This window comes from Motacilla alba, chromosome 5 (assembly GCF_015832195.1).
Source record: "Motacilla alba alba isolate MOTALB_02 chromosome 5, Motacilla_alba_V1.0_pri, whole genome shotgun sequence".
Lineage (NCBI taxonomy): Eukaryota > Metazoa > Chordata > Aves > Passeriformes > Motacillidae > Motacilla > Motacilla alba.
Genome location: NC_052020.1, coordinates 26,549,159 through 26,572,065, shown reverse-complemented (window position 1 = coordinate 26,572,065; position 22,907 = coordinate 26,549,159). Strand labels below are relative to the sequence as shown.

The 22,907-nt window shown below is 40.3% G+C and overlaps 2 protein-coding genes across 8 annotated transcripts in view; one reads left to right on the top strand and one right to left on the bottom strand.

Annotated features, from left to right (window-relative positions):
* The first annotated feature begins 116 nt into the window (after positions 1–116).
* Positions 117–19,182, top strand: DNAL1 (dynein axonemal light chain 1). Of its 5 annotated transcripts, XM_038136908.1 has the most exons (9): positions 117–927; positions 2,601–2,639; positions 5,516–5,625; positions 6,291–6,346; positions 7,863–7,918; positions 9,120–9,246; positions 9,657–9,800; positions 11,208–11,313; positions 14,455–19,182. In XM_038136908.1, exons 1-8 carry the CDS (start codon positions 925–927, stop codon positions 11,294–11,296), a joined length of 624 nt encoding a protein of 207 aa, XP_037992836.1. In that variant the 5' UTR covers positions 117–924; the 3' UTR covers positions 11,297–11,313; positions 14,455–19,182. The 5 variants fall into 5 exon arrangements, with proteins under 5 accessions (XP_037992836.1, XP_037992838.1, XP_037992837.1 ...); XM_038136910.1 differs by having other exon boundaries at positions 9,711–9,800; positions 11,208–19,182; XM_038136909.1 differs by having other exon boundaries at positions 9,660–9,800; positions 11,208–19,182.
* Positions 17,084–22,907, bottom strand: part of MIDEAS (mitotic deacetylase associated SANT domain protein) — a 54,479-nt gene continuing 48,655 nt past the window's right edge. For all 3 annotated transcript variants that reach the window (XM_038136901.1, XM_038136903.1, XM_038136904.1), the window contains exon 13: positions 17,084–22,160. In XM_038136901.1, the coding sequence (XP_037992829.1) occupies positions 21,953–22,160 (208 nt within the window). In that variant the 3' untranslated portion in view covers positions 17,084–21,952. The remainder of the gene's footprint in view (positions 22,161–22,907) is intronic.

Below are 22,907 nucleotides of genomic sequence, written 5' to 3'. Positions count from 1 at the left end.
AAAAATAATTAATAGAAGGACCTGTTGAAAACCAGGCATTTTGTATATTTACTACATTTTGTATATTTACAATGCTAGCTGCGGATGCAAGAGGCATTGCAGGCACTCTGCAGAATGTGCAGCTATTTCCTGAAGTGTGTATTAAACTGAGTGCCTGATTATGGCCTTAGTTACAGCCACGTTATTTATATTGGTTTACATTCACAGAATTGTTAGGGTTTGGAGATCACCTAGTCCAATTCTCCTGCTAAGGCAGGGTCACCTAGAGCAAGTTACACAGGAATGCGTCCAGGTGGATTTGGAGTGTCTCCAGAGGGAGACACCTTGGACAGCCTATTCCAGTGCTCTGCTACCCTCAGTACAGAGGTTCTTCTTCACCTTGAGGTGGAACTTCTCATGTTTCAGCTTAAGGCCGTTTCTCCTCGTCCTGTCACTGGGCACCCCTGAAAAGAGTCTGGCACCGTCCTCTTGGCACCCACCTTTGAGACACTTGTATCTATTGGTGAGCTCTCCTCTTCGGTAGACGAAACAGGCCAAGGTCCCGCAGTCTCTCCTCACCAGAGAGACTCCAGACCCCTCACCATCTTTGTGGCTCTCCATTGGCCCCTCTCCAGTGGCTCCTCTTGTACTGAGGAGCCCGGAACCCGCCACAGTTAATTCTTTGCCAGGCCAAACGCCCATCACATTCCATTAAGACGAGTGCTCGGGGGCTGGATGAGCTGCACCGGTCATAGCCGGGGGCCCTCGCAGCTGGGGCTCCCCAGCTCCCCGGCCGGGCCGTGAGCCCCGCGCCGGGCCGCGCCAAGGCCGGGGCCGGCGCCGCCGGTCCCACAAGGCGCCGCGGGCCGCCGCCGCTACGCGAGTTCCGGGCGGGGCGTTCCCCGCGCCCGTAGCAACCGGAGCGTTCGCGGTATCCACGGCACCATGGTGAGTCCTGCGGCCGGGGCGGCGCCGGGGCCCGGCGGCGGGGGTCGGAGCGGCCCCCGGGCCGGCGGTGGCGGCGCGGAGCCCTGCGGGGCCGGGTCCCGCCGAGCAGCCCGGGCTCGGCGAGAGCCGTCCGGGAGGCAGCGCGGGGCTCGGGGCGGCGGCTGAGGCGGGGGCCGGTGGCCTGCTGCTGTGCCTTGGGAAAGGGGGATTTCGGGGAGAAGCGAGGAAAGAAGGGACTCACCAACTCCCAAACCTCCGTTAGTACGTGGTTTTAAGGCGGCAGTATCGGTGATCGCTACAGCGATTAGCTTGGTATCTGGTGCTGTGCAATCCCGATTTCATCTATTTTAAATACAAATAAATGTCTGCAAATAAAGGCGAAGTGTCGCTGTTTTCCTTTTTCCTGAGGGTCTAAATTTTGTAGATACTATGTGTCCAGCTGCTATGGTTTGCGGGGGAGGGGGAGGAATACATCTTTTGTTACAACTATTACTTGTGCAGGTGTGATTATTTTTCCCCTTCCGAGATTCTGTTTCTTGTTCCTGCCATGTTGATGGTGACTCTTCAGGGTGACCACTGATCACTTGGCCTTTTGAGTATTTTAAAATAAAGTATTATGACTTTTTTAGTCTAAATACCTGTAGAAAATTGTTCAATAAGCAGGTAGAAGAACCCTGCAGATAAGCTTCTTGGAGGAAGTTTCCCTTAAGTAACCTCCTGTGGCAGAAGATACTCTGATTTACCTACAGAAATTTCAAGTGCATCTCAAAGAAAATGAAGTCCCTGCTATGTGCTCTCCAGATAACCTGCCGTGCTGATATCCATGTTTTCACCAAATCAGCAGAGATAAGAAGGCTGTTGATCACTGTTTGTAAAAGATTGATCTCTGAAACCTTTTTAATCCAAAAGACATCTTGGAATATGTTTAATGTTTAGAGAAGCATTAAACATGTTGTTTATATACTACTGTTTTGGATATCTTTATGTGGTTTCACTGAGACTCTGATGTGAGGTGAAAAAGTAAGAGTTAGTGACAACAGAAAGTTGGTCAGTGGGTCAGTCCTTAAAAAGCCTTTAGAAGTGGCTCTCAGGTTTTTCCAAACTGAATAATGCATGTTTTCACATCACATGGTGTAACTCAATGCAAAACAATTGGAAAGAAACCCCAAATATATATAATCCAGATTGCTCTTGAGTTTTGGCAAGATGTACCTCATTTTCTTCAGTGAATTTTAGGAGGCTGTATAATTTTCTGGTCACAGGCTCGCTTTCAGACAGGAAGCTGCTAATGCACAATAGAAAGTGTGATGGTTTAAGAGCATTAGACCACAATTTTCAATGCAGTGACTTCTTATGCCTTTACATTGAATTTCACCATAAAAGCTAATAATGAATGTGCCATGGAACAGAGAGTAAGATCACGAGGATAATGTCCTGACATTAAGCCCATTGTTTGCTTCTGAAAATGAAGCAAAGTACCCCAGAAAACAAAATTACAGAATACTGGGGGGTTCCAAATTCTTTGACTTGGCTGACCCAAGATAATACAGGCAAGTGGTGGAAGAAGGGCAAACAAGCAAGATAGGGAGAGGGAAGGAAGAGGAAATAGATTTGCAGTGAACAAGCCACTTAAAAATTCAATGAATGTTCACTTAAGTTTGTTTCACTTTTAGGCAAAAGCAACGACCATCAAAGAAGCTCTAGCCAGATGGGTAAGAACTAGAACAGTGTCTAGCGGCATGAGGTTTGACTGTATTCAGCTAATTTTGTTTTTCAAACATTGTAAGAAATATGTTTGCATGAAATATCTGCTTTAACAAGTTTCACAAAGTAAAATGATGATTACTGTTGTTGTTGTTGTATAGTACATTCTGTTGGACTTTCTGTATGTTCCTGTTAAATTGATACAACTGCTAAAGATTAGTCTGTTTTGCCCTCCTGCCTTGTTCTGCTGGATATGCATTGGCCTGAAGTCACAAAGAAATCCAAAGCTGGGGATGTATTTTCTTTTAATTATGCTCTGTTCACTTTACCCAAGTGCAGTTTTTCCCACAGAATAAACAAGTATGAAATTCTCACTGTACTGAATTCAGAGAATCTTCTACATGTCTTTTGACTTATAGTCCCTCACATTGTGCAAAGCTTAACTCAGAATGAGTTTCTTGGGTTTTTTTCTTCTCAAAGTACTCTGTGAATACAGAAGCTCATTTGTCTGGTTGTGGCTGACCTGGTCTTCCAAAAAGCTGTGTATTGGCAAGGATGGGGATGTAATGTCAAATGATGATGTAGGATGCTCAAGGGTCAGGTTCAGTGTCCACTAAAACCAGTGAGAATCTTTCCCCAGTCTCTGAATTTTAGATGAAGGCACAGATGTGCTGTTGGGTGTACATATGCTTTCCTGCTAATTCTGGCCAGCTGCTAGAGCAATGATTTATAAATGCTTTGCCCTCTGGAAGATCTGGATGTGATAGCATGGGTAGGTACACTTGGAAGCCAGAAGCTCAAGGTACTAACCTGTAACTGAAGATTACTTCCATTTTGAGTTTTATCATTCTTTAGTACCTTCAGTATTCCAGAGGTTTTCCAGTTATGTTGGTATATCCCACAAACTTCACTGCTGCTCTCCTAGTAAGAGCTAGAATGCAACAATTCCAGACATTAGCATTAGTAGAGGTATGAACTGTGTATAAAAATAGTTTGCTTTTCCTCTCTCACTTTTTCTGCCTTCCAGAACTTTAGCTCCATGTTTCCTTTTAACAGATTTAATTTTCATTTGCTCCTCTGTCACATGTCTCTTAGAATCCGTCTGTGTCAGTGAGTTTCCATTAACATTAGGCATAACGTGCTGAATTTGCTTTTCTGTTCAAGTTATTAGGGGTGGGTCTAAATCTTCCTTTTATTCTTCCTAATCTGGGTCCATGTGACTTGTACAATTGCATTTGGTGTTGTGTTGCATTCCGAATGTTTTTCTTCCCTTTGGCATAAGGGTTTACCTATGCCCTACAGTCAGGGTGACATTAGTTAAATCAAAGCAACTTGAAATCAAAGCAGCTTCAACTTGGCAAGCATTTTACCTGTTCTTATAAAATCATGTCTGTTCTACCTATATTTTCTCTGTGGCATATTGTGGCTGTGTAGCTGCTTCCAGAAGTACTTGGCAATCCGGATGAATTGTCTTCCTGAAGGTGCTCACTGCTGTGAGCTCACTGCTGGCCCCAGTCTGTGTTGGAAGCTCTCTCCCTTTCATGTTTTTAAGGAAAAATGTATTTTTATTTGTTGGTACCAGCTCATAGATTACAAAGTGAGTGTAAATACAAACAGATACAGTACTGTTCTTAGAAAAGAAAATGGAAGTTTCACATTAATATAGTTACTTTGTTTGAACATGTATCACCATATTCCAGCAAAACATCTTATGTGCTTATTTGCTAAATCACTAATTTTGAGTAAAAATACTGTCACATTGCATTTGGACAGAAACTGGAATATAAATATGTGTGCAAGACAACATGATTTTTTAAAAATTAAATTAAGTTTTCTGAAGTATTTTGGGTGCATAAGAGGAAAAATAATGTTCTGCTGTGGGATACTGAAAGACTTATGGGATATGATTAACTTAATTACAAAGTAGCCATATAAACTGGGGCACACTCAGCTATCTCTCTTTTCAGTAGATGCATGAAACGGAGGAGAAAACAGGAGTCCTTGTTTTGAAAGTGCCAAGATTTCTCCTTTGTTAATGGATCTCCAGTCCTTGTACTGAACACTGAGTGAACTGACAAAATGCTCCCTTTGTGCTGTCAGGGAGGCAGCTGTCAAAACTGCTGCTACTCTCTAAACAGATACTCCTTCCAAGTGGTTAGTCAATAATTGCCATCACTTCAGAATTTTAAAAGCTTTAATTGACCGTATTTTTTAATAAACCTAAATACCGAAGTTACATCCATTTTTCCAAGGCTCTGAATTATCAACAGGTTGTAAATAGGAAATCTGTCTTTTGCTGTATTCTTTAAAGTGTGACATCTTCTCCCACTCTTTCTTAATGGCTAATTAGAATATTTTTTTTTTTTTTTAGATTTTTAATGCTGTGAATCTGTTGAAGTTCTCCCCCAAAACACACTCCCTTGTATTCAGTTTGTGTTGTGAGCTGGGCATGAGTTCTGAGATTTCTGGATGAAGTGAGAAGGAGAACTTTTAAATCTGCTTCTGATCTAGGTTGGCCCTAGCTGAGGTTTCTGTATGTCAGTCTCCATGGAAATACCTTAATCCAGAATTTTAGCCTTCAGTCTATTCTCCATTCCTTGTGGCAGATGACTCCTTTATTAAATTGCTCAAGTGTTACACAACTTTTAAAAACTGGCATATGTAATGTGTAAGTTATTTTGATACCTTGAAAATAAGCTAGCTTTACCCTTTTTATTCTACACTAGCAGGAATCTTGATAACAGTACTCAAAAGGCTTTCTCCTTCCAGTAGTATACTGGAATTCTTTCTATATTATTCACTTTTAGAGTAATTATTTTAGTGTAGTAGTTTTTGGTAGTTGCATGTAGCAGTGAGTCTCTTCCTCACCTTCTCTTTTCTTTAGGAAGAGAAAAGTGGCCAGAAGGCCTCAGAGGCAAAAGAAGTGAAACTGTATGGGCAGGTTCCTCCTGTGGAAAAGATGGATGGCGCTCTCTCCGCTCTTGTTAACTGCGAGTAAGTTCAATTAAAAACATGTTGGAAACAAAATATTCTCCTCTCTTTCTTTCAGCTTTTCTGCTGTCCACTGCAAATATGTGTTTACTGTGTTCAGTGGGGTCTTCAAAGTAGCAACTTTCTCTTCTTTTTTCTTAACCGAGCTTCTCTTTCTGCACACAATTGCCCTTTTTAATTCAAAGACCCCTGTAACTTAACTCAGAAGGTGTTAGGGTAGATTCTGTATTAATATTTGTCCCCAGAAAAATTATATACTGTTTATCAGTATATAATTATAGATTTGTGTTTGGAGTCTATCAGCTAAATGGCACATTTATGATCCACTCTAAAATTCATGGGAAAAAAAGAGGCAATTTGAGCAGGACTTTCAGAAAGAGATTAGAGTAATTTCAGAAATAAACATCCACGCACTTCATAAGGCTAGGCATCAAAAGGTAATCCAGTATTTAATGTAAGTAATTCATGGTACTTTCCCAGAAACTAAATAAAGTTGAAGAAATTTTAATGGTTTGAGGATATTTTGAGTCTGTTACATATCCAGTTTGTTTACCATCTAATGTGACAAGAACATATAATTATTTCTAATGCAGTGGTGTTGGGACATTGAACTCTTCCAGTGTAGTGATCCCTTATATACTGTGAATTGATTATTCTTTCTTTTAAAGGAAACTATCACTGTCTACAAACTGCATTGACAGAATCGCCAACTTGAACAACCTAAGTAAGTGACAAGCCAGCTGTCCATTGTGTTTGTTTTCTAGTTGCTTGGCTAGGAGACATGCTATCATTTGTGACGTGGTCCAGCTTTATTTATACCTGTTATTATCCTTTTTTATTCCCTCCTCATAGAACATTACAAGTGACCTTTAAAATGACCAGTCTTACTGGAGAATGCATGCTGAGCAGCAGTGGTGTATTGCAGCAGGTATCCTTGCACTAGCCTGGACAGTTGTCTCACAGTGCAACAATCAAAAAATTCCATTCAGTAAGCACTTCAGTACCTTCCCATGAGCCTTGCTGTGCTATTCAACACCTAATCAGTTCTAGAGTGATGCAATGACCATTTTCCATGCTCCTGATGGAGACACTCTGCAGTTCAACAACTCTGCAAATGCATTATTGGTTGCAGTGAGGTTTGAGTGTTGTAGACCTGGATGGACAAAATGTCATTCCACTTTCCAGAGGATTGGATGTACTTGGTTTCATTTTGTTCATACTTTATAAATGGATGTGCCACCTGCCTAGAAGTAGAGCTTCTCTTTCTTGGACACCTGTCTGAAACTCTTGGGTTACTGACTTTGGAACAGAAGTCTTAATGGTCTGTCCTCAACACTTTGACTGTGGCATGAGGCTAGCAAAGAGCTGCAGGTTTTGAAGTGGAGCTTCCAGGCTTTTCTGTTCCTATTAAAATGCCAGCTGGATAGATAAGGAACCTGGAATCTCATCCTTTCCAACTGCACACCAAGAGATCTGCTAAAGAGTTTAATTATCTTATTTCTTTGCATAATAAGCTCAGAGTTCAAAAGATTTGAAAATACTAGTCAGGGGAAAATAATCCAGTAGTCTTTCCAAATAACTGTTCTCTAATACTTCAATTGAGTAACTATCATAAGAAAAAATAATTAGGCAGTTACACATAGAAGTGAAACTTATGAATTTTTTTAGTGGTACAAAACATTAAAAGCTGTTAAAGCATCTTAAATATTTATATTAATGTAGATTCAAAACATCCACTCTATACCAAGTATTTGATGCTAAAGCCAGACAAACTAGAACTAAGTTGAATGTCTGTTATCAGGTATCTGTAAGGCAGCTTTATATGCTGTCTGTAGTATAGAAACCAAATCTGCTGCCTTAAAATAAGATCAGAACCACTTTTGCCTGGAGAAGAAGGGATATGAATTATGGAAGATCCAAAGAAGAAAGTCAGTTAGAGTTCAGGTGCAAGGTGAAATAATAATTTTTGTTCAGTATCTATCAAAACTGAATTTCAACTAGGTAACCTATACATGAGCAGCTTTGTATTCATGAGTGTATTTCTGAGCTTTCCCCTACATCAATTCCTGTTGATCTGTTTAGGTCAGGAGGTTTTGTTTCTGTTAGGTCGTTCTTTCTTAAGGCAGCCTGTTCAGAGTGCAGTTTGTAAGCAGAATATGGCATTTTACCTGACTTACAGCATCTTCTTATTTTAAAGAAACCCTGTTTATTACTGAGACTTCTCTTTTTATTTATTGCAGAAAATTTGAGGATTCTGTCTTTGGGAAGAAATAACATAAAGAACTTGAATGGATTGGTATGTGCTTTTTAGTATCAATACTTCACTAACAAAATAGAATATGGGGTAATTTCCCTGTGTTCATACAAGTCTTTGCTGAATTCAATAAAATTAAGTGAATAAAAGGTTAGGCACTAACCTTTTATATTCTCCTTTTGCTATCATCTCTTCACACTCTTACACATTGCTTCTGAATTTTCAGATAGCTGTTCACTTTTTTCAGTTCAAATTCTCTTAATGTTTGGAAATTTTTCTACCTTAATTTACTACACTGAAAAATTTTAGGAAGAGAGATTTTCTTGTCTTTAATAAAGATAATCAGAACTTCTATTTGAAAATTGCTGTCTATCTGTAAAACCATTTAAATTCTGCTGGCTTTACATCAATATAATTCCTGCAGACTTTTTGCATGCAGAATTTTCTACCTGAAGATACTGTGTGCTTCTTTAATACAAATACCAGCAGTCCTGTAAAAACACACTTCCTCAGAGTCAGTCCCTTTTATGTTAACGGGCACCTGAAACAGTATGGCTTTAGAGTTGATGGTGGCAGGACTGAGTCTACCTAGTAGGGGAAAATTAGTTAAGGAAAAAATTGGATCAATTTTGTTACATTTTAATTCAGGCCAGAAGAATAGTTTTTTTCAATCAGTATTTTTAAAATGATTATATAAATTCTTTCTCAAGAGATACAGTTTCCCCTCAAAGCTGTTCTCACCTTCAGAGATGCCATATTTCTCAAGTGTGAAAGGCAGAGTTAATGTGTAATGACTGGCTTAAAAAAACCCCTCAATTTTGAGAGAATTAGGAAAGTGATTTCTGGCCAGCAGATACAAATATACCAGAATGAATAATGCTTTCACACTGTGTAACATCCCTTCCAAAGCAGTTGTTGAATTGGATTCTCTTCACACATGCTTGCAGTGCACAAGTAGGCAGATTTGTCTCCTCTGCCCCTATGCCTTAAGAATTACTGCAGCCAGCTACGTCTTGTTTTATTTTAATATAGTGATTTCTGTCCTCCTTACATATATTTGCATATATAACTTTGCCTTTGAATATTTGCCATGCCTAATAATTAGGGACCTGCTTAAAAGGAAATGAGGATCAATATACCTTAGTATTTTCTCACATGACGTCACCTGTAGAAGGTGAAGAAAGAGTATGAATAACAAGAAAGATGTACTTCTGCTTATCTGAGTAGTCCTGTCATTTTCCAGGAGGCAGTTGCTGAAACTTTAGAGGAGCTGTGGATCTCATACAACTTAATTGAGAAACTGAGGGGTATCCGTGTAATGAAGAAACTGAAAGTTCTTTATATGTCAAATAATTTGGTGAAAGACTGGGGTAAGCCACGCATCTCTACTCTGTAGAGACTTCTGTACTGTGGTGAATGCATGAGTTAAGTCACCAAGTGAAAAATAGTGCTGCATCTCATGGAGCTTTGATTGTAACTGACCAGCCTGCAGACATGTGCAAAATCCCTAAACATCTACTCATGCAAGAGAGTAAAAATAGTTAGAATATTGAATTTAACTTTTAAGTCCAACTAAGTTCATCCTTTGAATAATCTTTTTCCAACCTCTTTTAAAGCACATCCCTGTTCTTTAACCTGACACCAGTTAGAGCCCAAGCAGTCCCTCTCCTGTTGTATCCCATGCTCTTTATGTTTGCGCTGAGTGTGAAAGGAAGCTGTGGTGCAGATGTACTTTCCATGTTCCACAATCTGGTTGGTGTTTTCACCTTTGTGGTTGCAGCAGAGTTTGTGAGGCTGGCAGAGCTGCCAGTACTAGAGGAGCTGGTGTTTGTAGGCAATCCACTACAAGAGAAATTTGCCGCTGATCAAAACAGTTGGATTGAAGAAGCAACCAAACGGGTACCCAAGCTGAAAAAGCTGGATGGTGAGTTTGGGGCAAGAGGCAGCTGGGGTGAGCTAAAAGCTTAATATAAAGACAACCACAGAAAATTAAACATAACCTCAGAGATTCATTTGTGTGCCCATGAAATTAATATTCCTCCTTCCTCTTCAGAGTTATTCAGAAGTAGTTACCGAGATCCTGGCTGTGGTGCCTGATGGATTTAGGAGTGCTAAATCCAAGTGGTCTTGCAACCTACAGTTGGGCATTATTTTGTAGTAACCCAAGTAGTTTCATCAAATACCTAATAGGGAATGGAATGATTTAGCATTAAATAAGTTAACAAGGCTTTCATCTGCCAAGTTGAATTACAGTTTTCCCAACAGAAGAGATGACATGAGATAATGGAGATAGACAGGGATATATATGCTCTGGTTTGCTTTTGATGCAAGGGCAAATTTTCAAATCTGCATGCAAATTTCCTAAATGCCTGAACATCCCCATCCATTACTGCATTAAGCCTCAATTCGTGAGCTGTCCTCTCCTATTTAAGACACTGGTATGAAAAGATATTCAACCATTTAGGGACTAAAAATTAGATAATTTGAAATCTATTTTGAAATATGCTAATTCCTGTCAATGGAGATGTTAGCTGTTCACTATTACCCCCTGTGTACTAAAGCAATGAAGGGGAGAGCAGGAGTGGTTACACTAACATAGAGTCAGAATAACAGCGGGAAGGGAAGGGAAGAGTGAAGGCATGTCAACAAGAGGAGACAGCTTCACTGTGGGGAGTGGTGGATGGGAAGTCTATTACCAGACTCTATCTAAAACCAGATCAATTGCAGTAAAAAAAAATTATTAGAAAGTGGAAGCCCAATGAGAAAATTGCACTGCTAGGAAGGATGGCCTGCAGTGGTCCATTTGCTGTTGTAATAGGAAAAGTTTAGTATGTAAAACAAAAAAAGGAATGGGACACATATTTGTGGGCAAAAAGTGCCCTTGGTGTAGTATAAGGTTACACTTATTAACCACACTAAAACTTGGGCATATATGTCCTGGAAAAGGCAGCACAAAGTAGGGGCCCCACAAGAGAAGGGTGATGTGCTGATTGGTTATTAGCAGTTGAACTGACTTGGTGCATTTCCTGGAGACCAAGTGAGGCTGATCTCTGCAGACCATACTTCAGTACCTTTTTGTTCCCTGTTACCCAAGAGGTTGGAAAAACATCCAACCGAGGAGCCCATAAGTTGAAGGCTTTTCTAGTTAAGACCAGTTGAGGTATGCAGAAGTTCAGGTTGGTTAGAAACAGGCAGGAAATACAACTCTTGACTCTTTCCAACAGGACAGATAAGATCATAATTCATAATTCAGATAAGATCGTAATTTCAGGTAGATCATCATTAACTATGTCTTCCTCTTCTTCTTTCCCTATTTTTTTTTTTCTCCTAGGTACCTTAGTTGTTAAAGGAGAAGAGGAAGAAGGAGCAGAAGGAGCAGAAGGAGTAGAAGGAGCAGAAGGGGCAGAAGGAGGAAACTGATGACACTTTCTTATTGGGTATTAAATTATTAAAGTAACTCCAGATAGCTTTGCACATAAACTTTTATAAAAATATTTGTTTTGAAGAAAATCTTTGGGCAGTTTTTAAAAGACCAGCTTATCTCCACAGTCTCTCACCCAAAGAGTTAGTTACCAAAAATTGCTCACACTGGTTTTGTCAAGCTTATGACACCTTCTGTAGAAACTAGTGGAGCTGAATTTACCTGCTGTTTGGCTAGCAAGAGATCTTTATTTAAATTAATACATAGCTATTTTTAATTCCTGATTAGTGGTGCTTGTTGTTCACTCTTGGGTTATAAAAGAACCATTTTAGCTCATTTGGTGCTGCTGGCCAACACTGAATTGGAAACTCTGAGGCCAGAAGAATAATGTGGTTTAGAGACACCTGAGGAGCTTTGTTGTGTTTAATTTTGTCATGGGACTCACTCAATATTTTTAACATGTGAGTTTGCCTTTTCATTCCTTGAAGTGTTATGCCAAACAGGCCCAGTAGTTGCATACGCACAGAAAAAGGTATTGGTCTGATGAGCACTTGTTCCTGGCCTTAAGTCTTGAAATGGGCTTCTCACATTAGAACTCAACTGCATTGCTTAGAAGGCCATGTATAACTTATATATTTATTTATTTTTAAGAGGCAGTGGGAATTCATTGCATGGTTTCTGTAAGACTAAAATACGTGCTAACTTTGGGTTTTGTCTCTTACTAAGACATTATTTTAGATTGGAATATGTGGCCTATCAGCCTACAGCTGGTTTCTGGCTGCATTGGGTCACTGGTGGACATAACCCTTCTCAGCTCTGGAATCTTCCTGTAACTAAGGAGGCTGATAGTAACGAGAAACTCACAGTAAACAGAAGACTTGGGCTCAACGACAGAAAATTTTGATTTTGGGGATACTAAGCAGTGAGAAAAAAGTATATGTAGTTAGTGGGGACAGTGAGATGAGATGGGATGAGAAATGAGGATGAGATGAGATGAGATGATGAGATGAGATGAGATGAGATGAGATGAGATGAGATGAGATGAGATGAGATGAGGGAATTGGTAAAAAGAAGTATTGAAGAGGTACTGAATGTGCTATATTGCAGGGTAACCAGTTTTAGTAAAGCCCCTTTATGTGGCTATTTCTAGTGAAAAGCATTAAACAACAATGAAGACATACCTGATTCCACTGTAGGATGCCAATAGTGCAGTTTTTCTTCTTCTCTTTGAAGAATAGATGGAGTCACCTGAGTAGATTTTTCTGCAGTTCCTTTTTGGTTTTTAACAAGCTTTTCTTCTAATTTGTGGTACCATCTTTTTTTTTAAAATTGAAGTGACAACAAGAATATCTGCTGGTTCCAGCCCAGGCATAGAAGGATGGGGTCAGAATGGCACTCTTAGTTATTTTGTTCGTGAAGATGTGGCAGGAGTAGAAATCTTGGAAGCCAAGTTCAGAGACGAAATGGCAGAATTGGCCCAGGCAACAGTGGTACAGATCTCAAGCTCCAGGTATAATTTAGTGGGCAATTCTCTAATCAGTTTCTAAGTGAACACTGTGAAGTAAATTATTACAAGACAATCACAGTTTAGTTTAAATATATTGCTACTTAATCTGTGATTACTGGAGGAATTCTAAAGCATTCTGATTTAAGGTGGCATTTGCTGAAGAGGTTTGAGTTTGATTTGGATCCGTTACTAAAAGTAAGTCAAGAGCACAATGGCAAAAACTCTGGACATTCTTCACCCAGCACAAACTATTTCCAGGCAGCTGTTCTCTTTACCAGAAACTACTTTTTTAGTTAGTTAGTTCACTGGGTTTAGACAACTTTGGTTTGTTATTTCTTTAGAAGTATTCTAGCTTTATCATGAGTAAAGGCAGCATTGACCAAGAAGCACCATGGAGGAGTGTCTACAGTCATGAGTCATTTCACACATCTTTTAAGCCAAGCCACTCTGTTCACTTGCAGCCAACCACTCTTGGCAAGGTGGGTGTGCTTGGGCAGTACAGAGCCCGTGGCACACTTAGGCCCTGCTGGCCCCATCTGCTGGGGGGGCTCACAGGGCATTGGCTGTGCCCTTGACCACTGCAGTCAAAGTGTGGCTCATGTGAGCCAGAGCTTGACTGACTCAAAACTTGCCTTCTGAATGTTCCCAACTAGCAGAAATGCCAAATTCATCTCTGTGTTTGGAGACATTTTCAGAATAGACCACGTGGTGCTCTTCTCCTAGTGCTTGGCCATGAAGAAAAGTGATTGAAGCTGTGGAGCTGGTCTCTCCCAGCACAGCTGCAAGTGGTGTGTATGGCTGGGTTAGCTCCACACATGACTGTGACAGGAGGAAAAGGGAGTGGCGAGCACAGTCCAACGCCAAGTAATCCTGCTGGTTGATTCTTTAAATATGGCCTAAGTCTGTACATTTCTGAAGGTTGCATTAGGCACAGCAAATACTCTACCTTGTCTATATTGGGGCATTCTGAGAGCAGAATAGAAACTTAGTGTTCTGACTATGTTGTAATGATTGAAGTGAAACACAGATCCATTGACAAGTTGTGAGGGATAAGAGCAGTTCCTGGCTCTTGTAAGTGATCAGTAGAAGCTACACCTACAGGGATCAGTCCAAAACTATTGTAGGTGGTGGTAGAGCTGGGGGGATTGTGTGGCCCACTGGCATTGGTGCTTTCCACAGATGAAATGGCACAAATTCTCTAGTTCTTTTCTTTGGGGGCTGCATTATAAATACCACCAAAAAAAGGGAAAAAAAACATTATTGAAGGAAGGGAGCATCTAGTCTTAGATAATAATTTAAAACCCTTCTGATAAAAACTATGTGTCAGTCTCATTGAAACAATACAGTAAGAAAATAATTGACTGTGGCTTTTGTTTATCAGGAGATGCTTTGTCTCAAAGCTGGTAGCTTCACTTTATCTTGCTTTGCCTAATGAGTCATGATGACTCTCAAGAACAAAACAACCTCAGACTTTTTCTCCTCCAAAGTAAAGTTGCCCTAAATTTTTTAATTTGCACTTTAAAATTAGGCACTGGATGTGATGGAAGATATAGGGAGGTGGTAGAATTACAACAGCTGGTTTGTATATTGGTGGTGCTACGCGATATTTTGTGTAAGGTGACAGTGACACCTTGGCCTGTGCACCCACAGGGACATTAGAGTGAGATGCTGGAAGGCCTGGCTTTCACTTGTGCACTCTGCTGTTCCTGTCACACCACATCCAGTGAAGCAGTAAGTATACTATTATTCATGAATGAAAAGGGCACCCATATTTAATGTGCAAGCCATGTGGAATTCTGCTTTTCCCAGTGAAGTTACAGAGGACTAGCATCCACTTCATTCCTTAGAGAAATATCCTAAAATTAAATTAGTGGTAGGAACTAGCTAGGTTTTTTGCTTGCTTGTTGGCACACTTACCTGTCTTCGAAGAGCTGATTGATGTATGCAGTGATTATTGAGAACTGATGGAAAAATGACAGAAGAGACCTGAGAACCAGCAGATGACTCAGTTTACAGTAGAAGTAGGCTCATCTAGAAAAACTTCCAAGTAAGAGAGCACTTTTAACATCCCCTTTGGCAATCTTTTTTATACAGTAATTTTGTAGCATGAAAAGCCGTTAAATTTGCTGTGTTTAAATTATTTAGACCTATGTTAATAAATGTTATTCTGTAAAACTTGTTCAAAAATAATATAACCTTATTTTATACAAATGTCTTTGGCTGATGTGTAATGAAATAGTTCAGCTTGTGAAAAGTATTTGGAAACTAAATTTCGTTCTCATTAAACTTTCCTGGCTGCTCAGGAAGCAATGTATTTAGAGTATGATAGCATGTAAATACTGTTCCTTATTGCCTCTATATTTTAGAACAGAAAATAACTTAAGGCTTTAAAAATGCTGATATATTGTGATTGTTGTCATCTGATACATAAATATTTTTCAATCTTTTAAGACGTTGGTTGTCAGAATTTGTTCTTAGGTCCTAAGAGAAAAGTCTACTACTGGTATATGTGGAAAAATATCAAGGTAAGTAGAGAAATGGCTGGTCTTTCTTCAGTACAACTGAAATATTACTAATTCACTTTGTATTTAAATTCTATTAAGAGTAATATACAATCTGTTCCATTAAGCCCAGACAGGGAAGGCTAACTGTCTGGGCTTAAAAGGCTTCTCTAATAGAAACTTCAGCCTTCAGCAGACCATGTCACTGAAATGTAATTTCAAAACTCTGATATAAAGAAAACTCTTCCTACCTCACAGTCCACAGTAGTTAGTCTCAATAATGACAAGAGCAGCATCCTACAGTGATGGTTGTAATGCTATTTAGAAAGCATATAGGGAGTTACTGCAGAACTTCTCACAGCACCACCAACTCAAAGCTTACTAGTCACTAAAATGCTTTATAAGGTTTCTTTCAGTAGCTGAAATAACTTCCAAAAGCCTGGGCTTAGATCCAGCAGTTAAAAAAAGACAGAACCCAAATTGCACAAAATGTGTGGGTTTTTTGATAGTCCAAGGTTTGTTTGCACAGCCTCAGTTTTAGTGAAAGTACTAAACTTCAGCACTTTTGCCAGCTGGCTTTGCCAGGGAGGCAAATGCATGACTTAAAGCTTTAAAATCCTGGTCTGTTATCTCAAGTGAAGGCTTCGGTGTTCCCTGTCTCTTCACACACCAAGCAAAATACTTTTTTCTCCCAATGCTATTGCTGATCCAACTACCACAGGCACAGGGATACACTAAAGCAAGGACCTCTACACTGAGCTGAAAAAAACAGTGTTTTCATGTCTTGGGCCGAGTCTTTCTCCTGCCAGCTTTGCCAAAAATATTGAAATGAAAAGGTCAGCATAAATTAACAGGCGTGCTGCCTTAGAACCCAAGTGCAATCTCACAGGAGACCAGTCGGGCACTGGTACACATTTCTGCCATCTGCTTTATGTAGCACTTGTAGCTTTTAAAGACATCATGCCCACAGGTCCTTAACTAAAAGGCCAAGTACCAAAACAGAAGGAAGATGTTTAGAGGATAGATGGAAGCGTATTTAAAATCCACACGGAGAGACCCAACTGCTGCCAGAAGAAACAAAATACATGCTGTGTAACAAAACCTGTTAAATCCTCCCCTCAGATTCAGGTAATAGATAAGTGCCTTTAAGACAGTATTTATTAAAAGTTTTTTCAAACTTTATCACTGAAAAGTGTGATACAATGTGATCTACAACTGAAGCCACTGCAGAATTCACATCTGATGCAGGCCCATCAGGTACTGAGTTGCTCCACGATGTCTTTGCCTTGCCCATGGTCTTTGTAGGCATTTCAGGTAGTGTCAGAATCCCACTGGCCTTACTTACAGCACAGCAGACCTAGCACTATTCCCCAGGAATTCCTAGCACACTGTCAAGGTTGTTGCTGTCTTTCTGTGAGGGTGCTTGGCTTGGAGGGGAACACACATCCCATCAACACTCCTCTAAAGCAGTGGAGCTGCAGATTTCTCTGGGCTCCTACAGCCACAGGTGCCAGTTCCTTTCTTGGATGTAAGACATAAAATACACTGCAGGCTTATGTCTCGGGGGAAGGTGAGAAACAGCCTCTAGGGCTGCTGTGGGAAACACAGGTGAGTATGAAGAGAGAGCAGACCAGCCAGAAGGACTCGGGACAGAAGGACCTGGGCAGCCTCCTGTGCATCACAGCCTGCACAAGCCCCAGGCCACTCCCTCATACTATTAAGAAACTAAGAGACTCAGAAAGAGAAGAAACTCAGCTAAGAGACTGTTGGTTTTTTTTAACCTCATTTAATAAAAGGTTTTTTAGATATATAGAGGATATTAAGTAAATAAGTTACATAGTACATTACAATCACATCTGCAAGATTTCCTTTAGTGTATTAATATTTTATAAAAAAGCACACAAAAAATAAATTCAGTCCAGTCTATCACAACTGTACAGCAACAGGTAAATATATTTATATATGTACATTTTAAACATGTAACAGTCTTTTAAAAGGTGCCCTAGGCAGCAGACACACAAAAAGAAGTGTCTGCTCACTTGTTAAAACAAAAGTAATATACTTTATTATAAAGCATTTATACAGTAATTACAAAGGCTGACTGCTCCTGTACAGTACACCAAAGCTTTGACTACAAATTTAAAAACAGAACATAAAAAGAATGAACACAAAAAGTTTATATCAAATCTGAGCTACAAGGGGAAAAATACAGGTGGAGAAGCTGCAGGAAACTTTTTTAAAATACACAATTACATTTCTATAAAAATATATGTTGTTTTCTAATCTGGAGAAGTTAAGGGTTTTTTCAGGCTCAGCTGTCAGTGGAATCTTAGTCTTGGAAAGAAAGATCCTTAGACAGCTTGGGATTTAAAGTTTGCGTCTTCCTAACATATGACACAGGAGAGGAGGGAAAGTAAAGCAGCTGAACCCAAGTGACAAATTTACATAGAAACTTACCCCCCTCCAGAAAACAAACATGATTTGTAGACTCACTTCTCTGTCTCTTTAAAGCTTTATAAACTTCCAGACATACATCAGAAGATAAAGCAGGGAGAAAGTTTGTGTGGGAAAATGTGTATTAGAATAAGGTTTCTGGTAAGCATTGGACTAAATGTGCCATTGTATGAAAGCAAGACTCCTATGCTTATAGTCCTTCCTACTCCCATTTCTCTAAAATACAGTATGCATCTGTAGGAACCTTCTAGTCCACTGCCTGAAAGAGAATTAAGAAGTGTGTAACTGCAGAGAGTGAGAAAGCTCAGGTTTGTGATTTAAGAAACAGTTTTTCTGAAAAGTGTTGATTTTAATCTAAGCTTGTTGTAATGGCAAAAATGACCAAAAGCCTCAGCTTGATAAATCAGAGTATTTTTAGTTAAATTGGACTTTATCTACAATGGGTTTAACAGATGAGTTACCTTTAAGCTTCTGAATTTCTATCTTTGCCCTGCCTTTAAGCAGCTACATCCCTACCTCTTTCTAACCAGCAAAATGACATGGTCCTGCACAGCTGAGTGAAATTCTGTAGGCCTTCAACTTACAGAGCTAAGTTCTCTCTGATACCATCACCTCTATCAGTAAAAGAACAAACATCAAATAAATTAAAATGCAGAATGGTTCTTGCAGCTAGACTGCAAAACACCTGCAGCTATATCAGATATGCATCACAAGTGCATGCATCTATCTAGTAATTACATACACACATAGTCTTACAAAACTCAGATGCTATCCCATGCAGATCACAAACCTGAAAGACTGAATCTATCTGTAAAGGGCAGGCAGAAGCACAGGCAGAAGTATGTGATCAGGGCAAACATGACCTGTCACTGCATCTCCATGATGCCCAGTGCTGGCATCAAGACTCAAGTAGGTAATGATCTGAAATACAGCCATCTGACTATAGGGTATATGACCACCTGAAGCCTGATCTTGCACTGTAAAAGGCAAATCTATTAGTACACATTTATAGAATTGCATTCTATAAATATTTGTTCCCATTTGTTCTTCAAAGCGAAGAGACACCTTGTTCAAGTTAATGACTTGCTTCTGCCTGTTTTCTAAATTAGCAACAAACCCTAACACTAAATGGGGATCAATCAATAGGCCCTTAAACGATGGGAAATAATGAGCATGGAGTTTTAAAACAGACATATCAACAGAACATTGAGAAGAGTTTTGTTTGTTTGGGATGGGTTTTTTAAAATCTCAACTGGAATAACACAAACTTAAATTAACACTGTGCTGCAGTAAAGAGCCACTCAAGTTATTTTCCCCCACAAAGAGTAGGAACATAACTCATTCCAGATTAGACAAATTCCATTTTTAAATACTTTGTCCACAGAAATTGGGGGTTGGTTGTTTGGGTTTTGGTTTTGTTCTTTTTTTAAAAAAAATTCTCTACCACCTTTTGCTAGTAGGCAAGCTCTAATTGAAATGCAGGATCAATTCCAAACTCCTTCTGTAAGCCAGTGAATAGAAGGCTTGGTTTCCTTGTTTGTCTTTTAAGATGACACTTGGACGAGCTGTTTTACTAACTACCATGCCAGAAAAGAAGTCTTCTGGTGGCTACTAGCAATTTGGAAGTATGCTCAGAGACATTCCAACTTGACGCCACTTACTTAGCACATTTGCCTGATTGTGGTCAGCCCTGCTAACCCACAGCTGTTACAGAGGTTATCCTCAGAAAAGCCCTTTTCTGATTTTCTTCCAGTAACAGACTATGTCCAGTTTTCCTGTTCCGTTCTACTTAAACTCCAGCAGGGTGGGAGAGAAACAACCAGTACTGGAATCAGTACATAATATACACAACATTTTTATGCAAGTAAAAAAAAAAATCTCTGATTTGTTCTAACCAGCACTTCAACAGCTTGTCCTTGACAAGAGGAAAAATTCTATCAGTTTCCTAAAATAGGGAGAATCAGTGAACGATATGGCCTTTGGAAGACTGTAATAATGCTTGCCTCACCTACTGTTCTCCTGACATAGTGTGCTAAAGCTTCTGTTCTCTCCAAGGGCCCTAAGATAATGGCAGACAAGCATTCCCCCCAATTTCTAAAAGAAAAAAAGATAAAAATCAACACTGAAATCCTTAAGAGGAAGACTGATTTGCCTAAGCTTCTTTTTAAAAAAGCAGCTTTTAGTTCTTTGCAGTTTTTTAATTATTTGAACAGTTCACAATATGCCATGTGCTTCTTGGTTAGTCAACAAGATCCATACAATGTAGGAACATGGAACAGTCATCCAAATGCTGAAAGGAGCCCCGGTTTTGATAGGAATGAAAAATAAAATCTTGACAGAAAATTGAACGCTTACAGGTGAAAGTGTCAGCTTTACAAAGAGTGCAGTCCTTAATGATGTTCCTCCTGATTTTGTAAGAGTAGTAACTGTTTCTGCTATTCAGAAAAAGGATCCTATGCAAAGGCATAGATATGTCAAAGCAAACTCTGTACAAAGCCTCCCAAACAAAAGAGTGAAGCCATCATGGGTGCATAAAACTACAGGACAAGAAGACTGACAGACGACATGTTGGAGTTATAGCCTCTTTCTGTAGTTAACCAGGAATTTATTTAGCAGCTGGAAGGGTCAAGATTAAAATTTTAAAAATCTGCCAATCAGGCACACTCAGTAGTTCACGTACAATATCATCTCCTGGATTCCTGCTGGGGAAGGCTGGAGCGATCAGCTCCTTCAGTACGGTCTGGTCTGACACAGTGCCAGCACCTGAGCAGCTGGGGATCACTGCTGCTACTAAGCACTGGATGGAGGGAGGAAGCTGGGCAGCCAGGCTACAGGATGGCAGCAGCTGGCCATGAAGCACAAATGATTCTCTGCATCCTTACAAAATAATGATAAATGTGGGCTATAACGATGTACAGTATGAATTTAACATTTGTCACCTGGGCCACTTCTTCTCAACTCTCTTTCACCAGCAGCTTTTGGTGGCTAGACTTTTTGGGCTACTAGCTTGTGTCAGTTCTGAAGGAAGAGTCAGCCTTTCAGCAAAGAGAACAGCTCATAGCAGGACAACCCAGCAGGCAGCACTGCCCCGCCACTGGTGTGCAAATAGGTGACAAGCTTCTCCTGTACATACTGTCTGACAGCAACTGCCTGGGAAACGAGGGCCCTGCCAGAAAAGCCGGATGATGGCAATTTCAAGGAGTAAATGAGGGCTGCTAGAGACAGAAGAGGATATTGAGAGGTAAAAGCATTCACAGAGGGATGACTGCTGGAGATGAGACTCCATTCCTCCCATTTTTGAGTTGCTAACAATATAGCACACAAGAAGATCTGGGTTCATTTTCACTAAACAAACTCGCTCCCATCTATGTAAATTCAAACCCAGCAATTTTCATTTCAAATTGCACTTGTGAAGCCCAGACTCCTTTAAGTTAATCAAAGGCTGACTATTTTGTTTTCCAAGATGAGACAATCTGCAAGGCCTGTGGCTACTCTTATCCCACAGGATACGTTTATGTCCATTACTATGTTCTTAATGCCATAAGATAACTGACCTCAGGCTTCCATTTGAAAAATAAAACTTCTTCTCAAAAGGAAGAAGAGTGTCTTGCTCATCCTGCTTTTCATTTTTGTGAAACAGAGGTCAAAAGTGCACACCATCTTTCCACAAAACTTGTCTGCCTGAATAACTGCTCAGAATGAAAGGCAGGAAAGAATAAAAAGAAGAACTTACTGAGAAAGGAAATAACTAGAAATCACCAGTGTCACAGTAACTGGATACACTTAGCTCAGAGTAGAGCTTCATTTTCTTGCTCCAGTCTGGAAATCTTTATATCCAAGAGTCCTACTACCATGATTCCTGACAAGAACAAAAAGAAAGGTCTGACTGACCTGAGAGAACTTACTTCCACTGCAGGTGACATTGTTCTATTATGTACCTCGGATCATTATAAATAGAATAGAAATCTTATCAGTCTTTAAAAAAAAAATCCAAGTTGAAACAAATCTTGTTATCCACCATTTTGGCCTGGTCAGTACTGGCAAGGTGAAGTGGAACATGTGGCATGACAAAATGGCAGCACTGAAACCAAAACCAGATAGTTCAGGTAAGAAAAGTGCAAGCAAAAAAAAGTGAGACCACCGAGAGGGAGGTTGGGTCCAGCCTTGCTACTCCCTCCACTTCTGGTCTGCTGCTATATTTCTCCATCTTCATCCGAGCTGGCGCTGCTGCTCCCGCTGCTGCTGCTCCCGCTGTCACTGCTCTCTTCCTGCTGGGCCTGGCTGCGAGCTGCTGCTGCCGCTGCCGCCTCCTTCTCTTGCTGCTTCAGCGCCGCCGCCTTCTTCTCCTGCTCCGCATGGCTCTTCATGTGAGCACTGCGGCTCTTCACCTTGTAGAACACCCTGAGGAAGGCACACATGGACATTAGCATTGGCTTCTCCTATGGCTTCCTTCAACACTTCTCTGGAAGAGCTTATGCTGCTCCGGCCTCAAGTTCATGAGCTTCAGCTCCAGAACTCCTGCTGGCACTGGATAGAGCACCTACGGCAAACACCACTCAACATGTGCCAGCACAAGGTGCAATGCTAGCAGGGGATCCTGAGCTTCCTTTCTTACTGTGGCCATTTCTCATTCAGCTCTGAATTCAGAGGGGCAGTGCTGGTATCTGAATTATGCATGTGCTGCTTAACACAGCCCTGGTTTTCAGGCATACCCCTGTGCTGCAACAATACAATAAGCATGGAGGCAGATGATGGCCCAATGCCACTCCTGAGCCTTGTCCATAGAGCTCAAAATACTTGAGCTTTCTCTTCTGACTCTACATTTCTGTGATCTGTTCCTCCACCCTCCACCATTGACTATGTGCATTTTGCATGAAGCACCACAAGTGTAGTTCAGACATCATTAAGAAGCCTTGTCTGCCTGTCCTGTTGTTTTAAGAATAAGCAACTTATGCAGGGAACTGAATTTTCTTGACAGTTTGATTCTGTTGGCAACAGACCTACAAAAACTACTAAAACTGTGTGAGGAAATACAAATATATTTGACATCCACCAAAGACAGCTGCAAATGTAACCAGATTAACTATGTACCTACTGGCCTAATAGCTGCTGCGATAACAATGGTAGAGTCTCGTGTTTCTACACCAC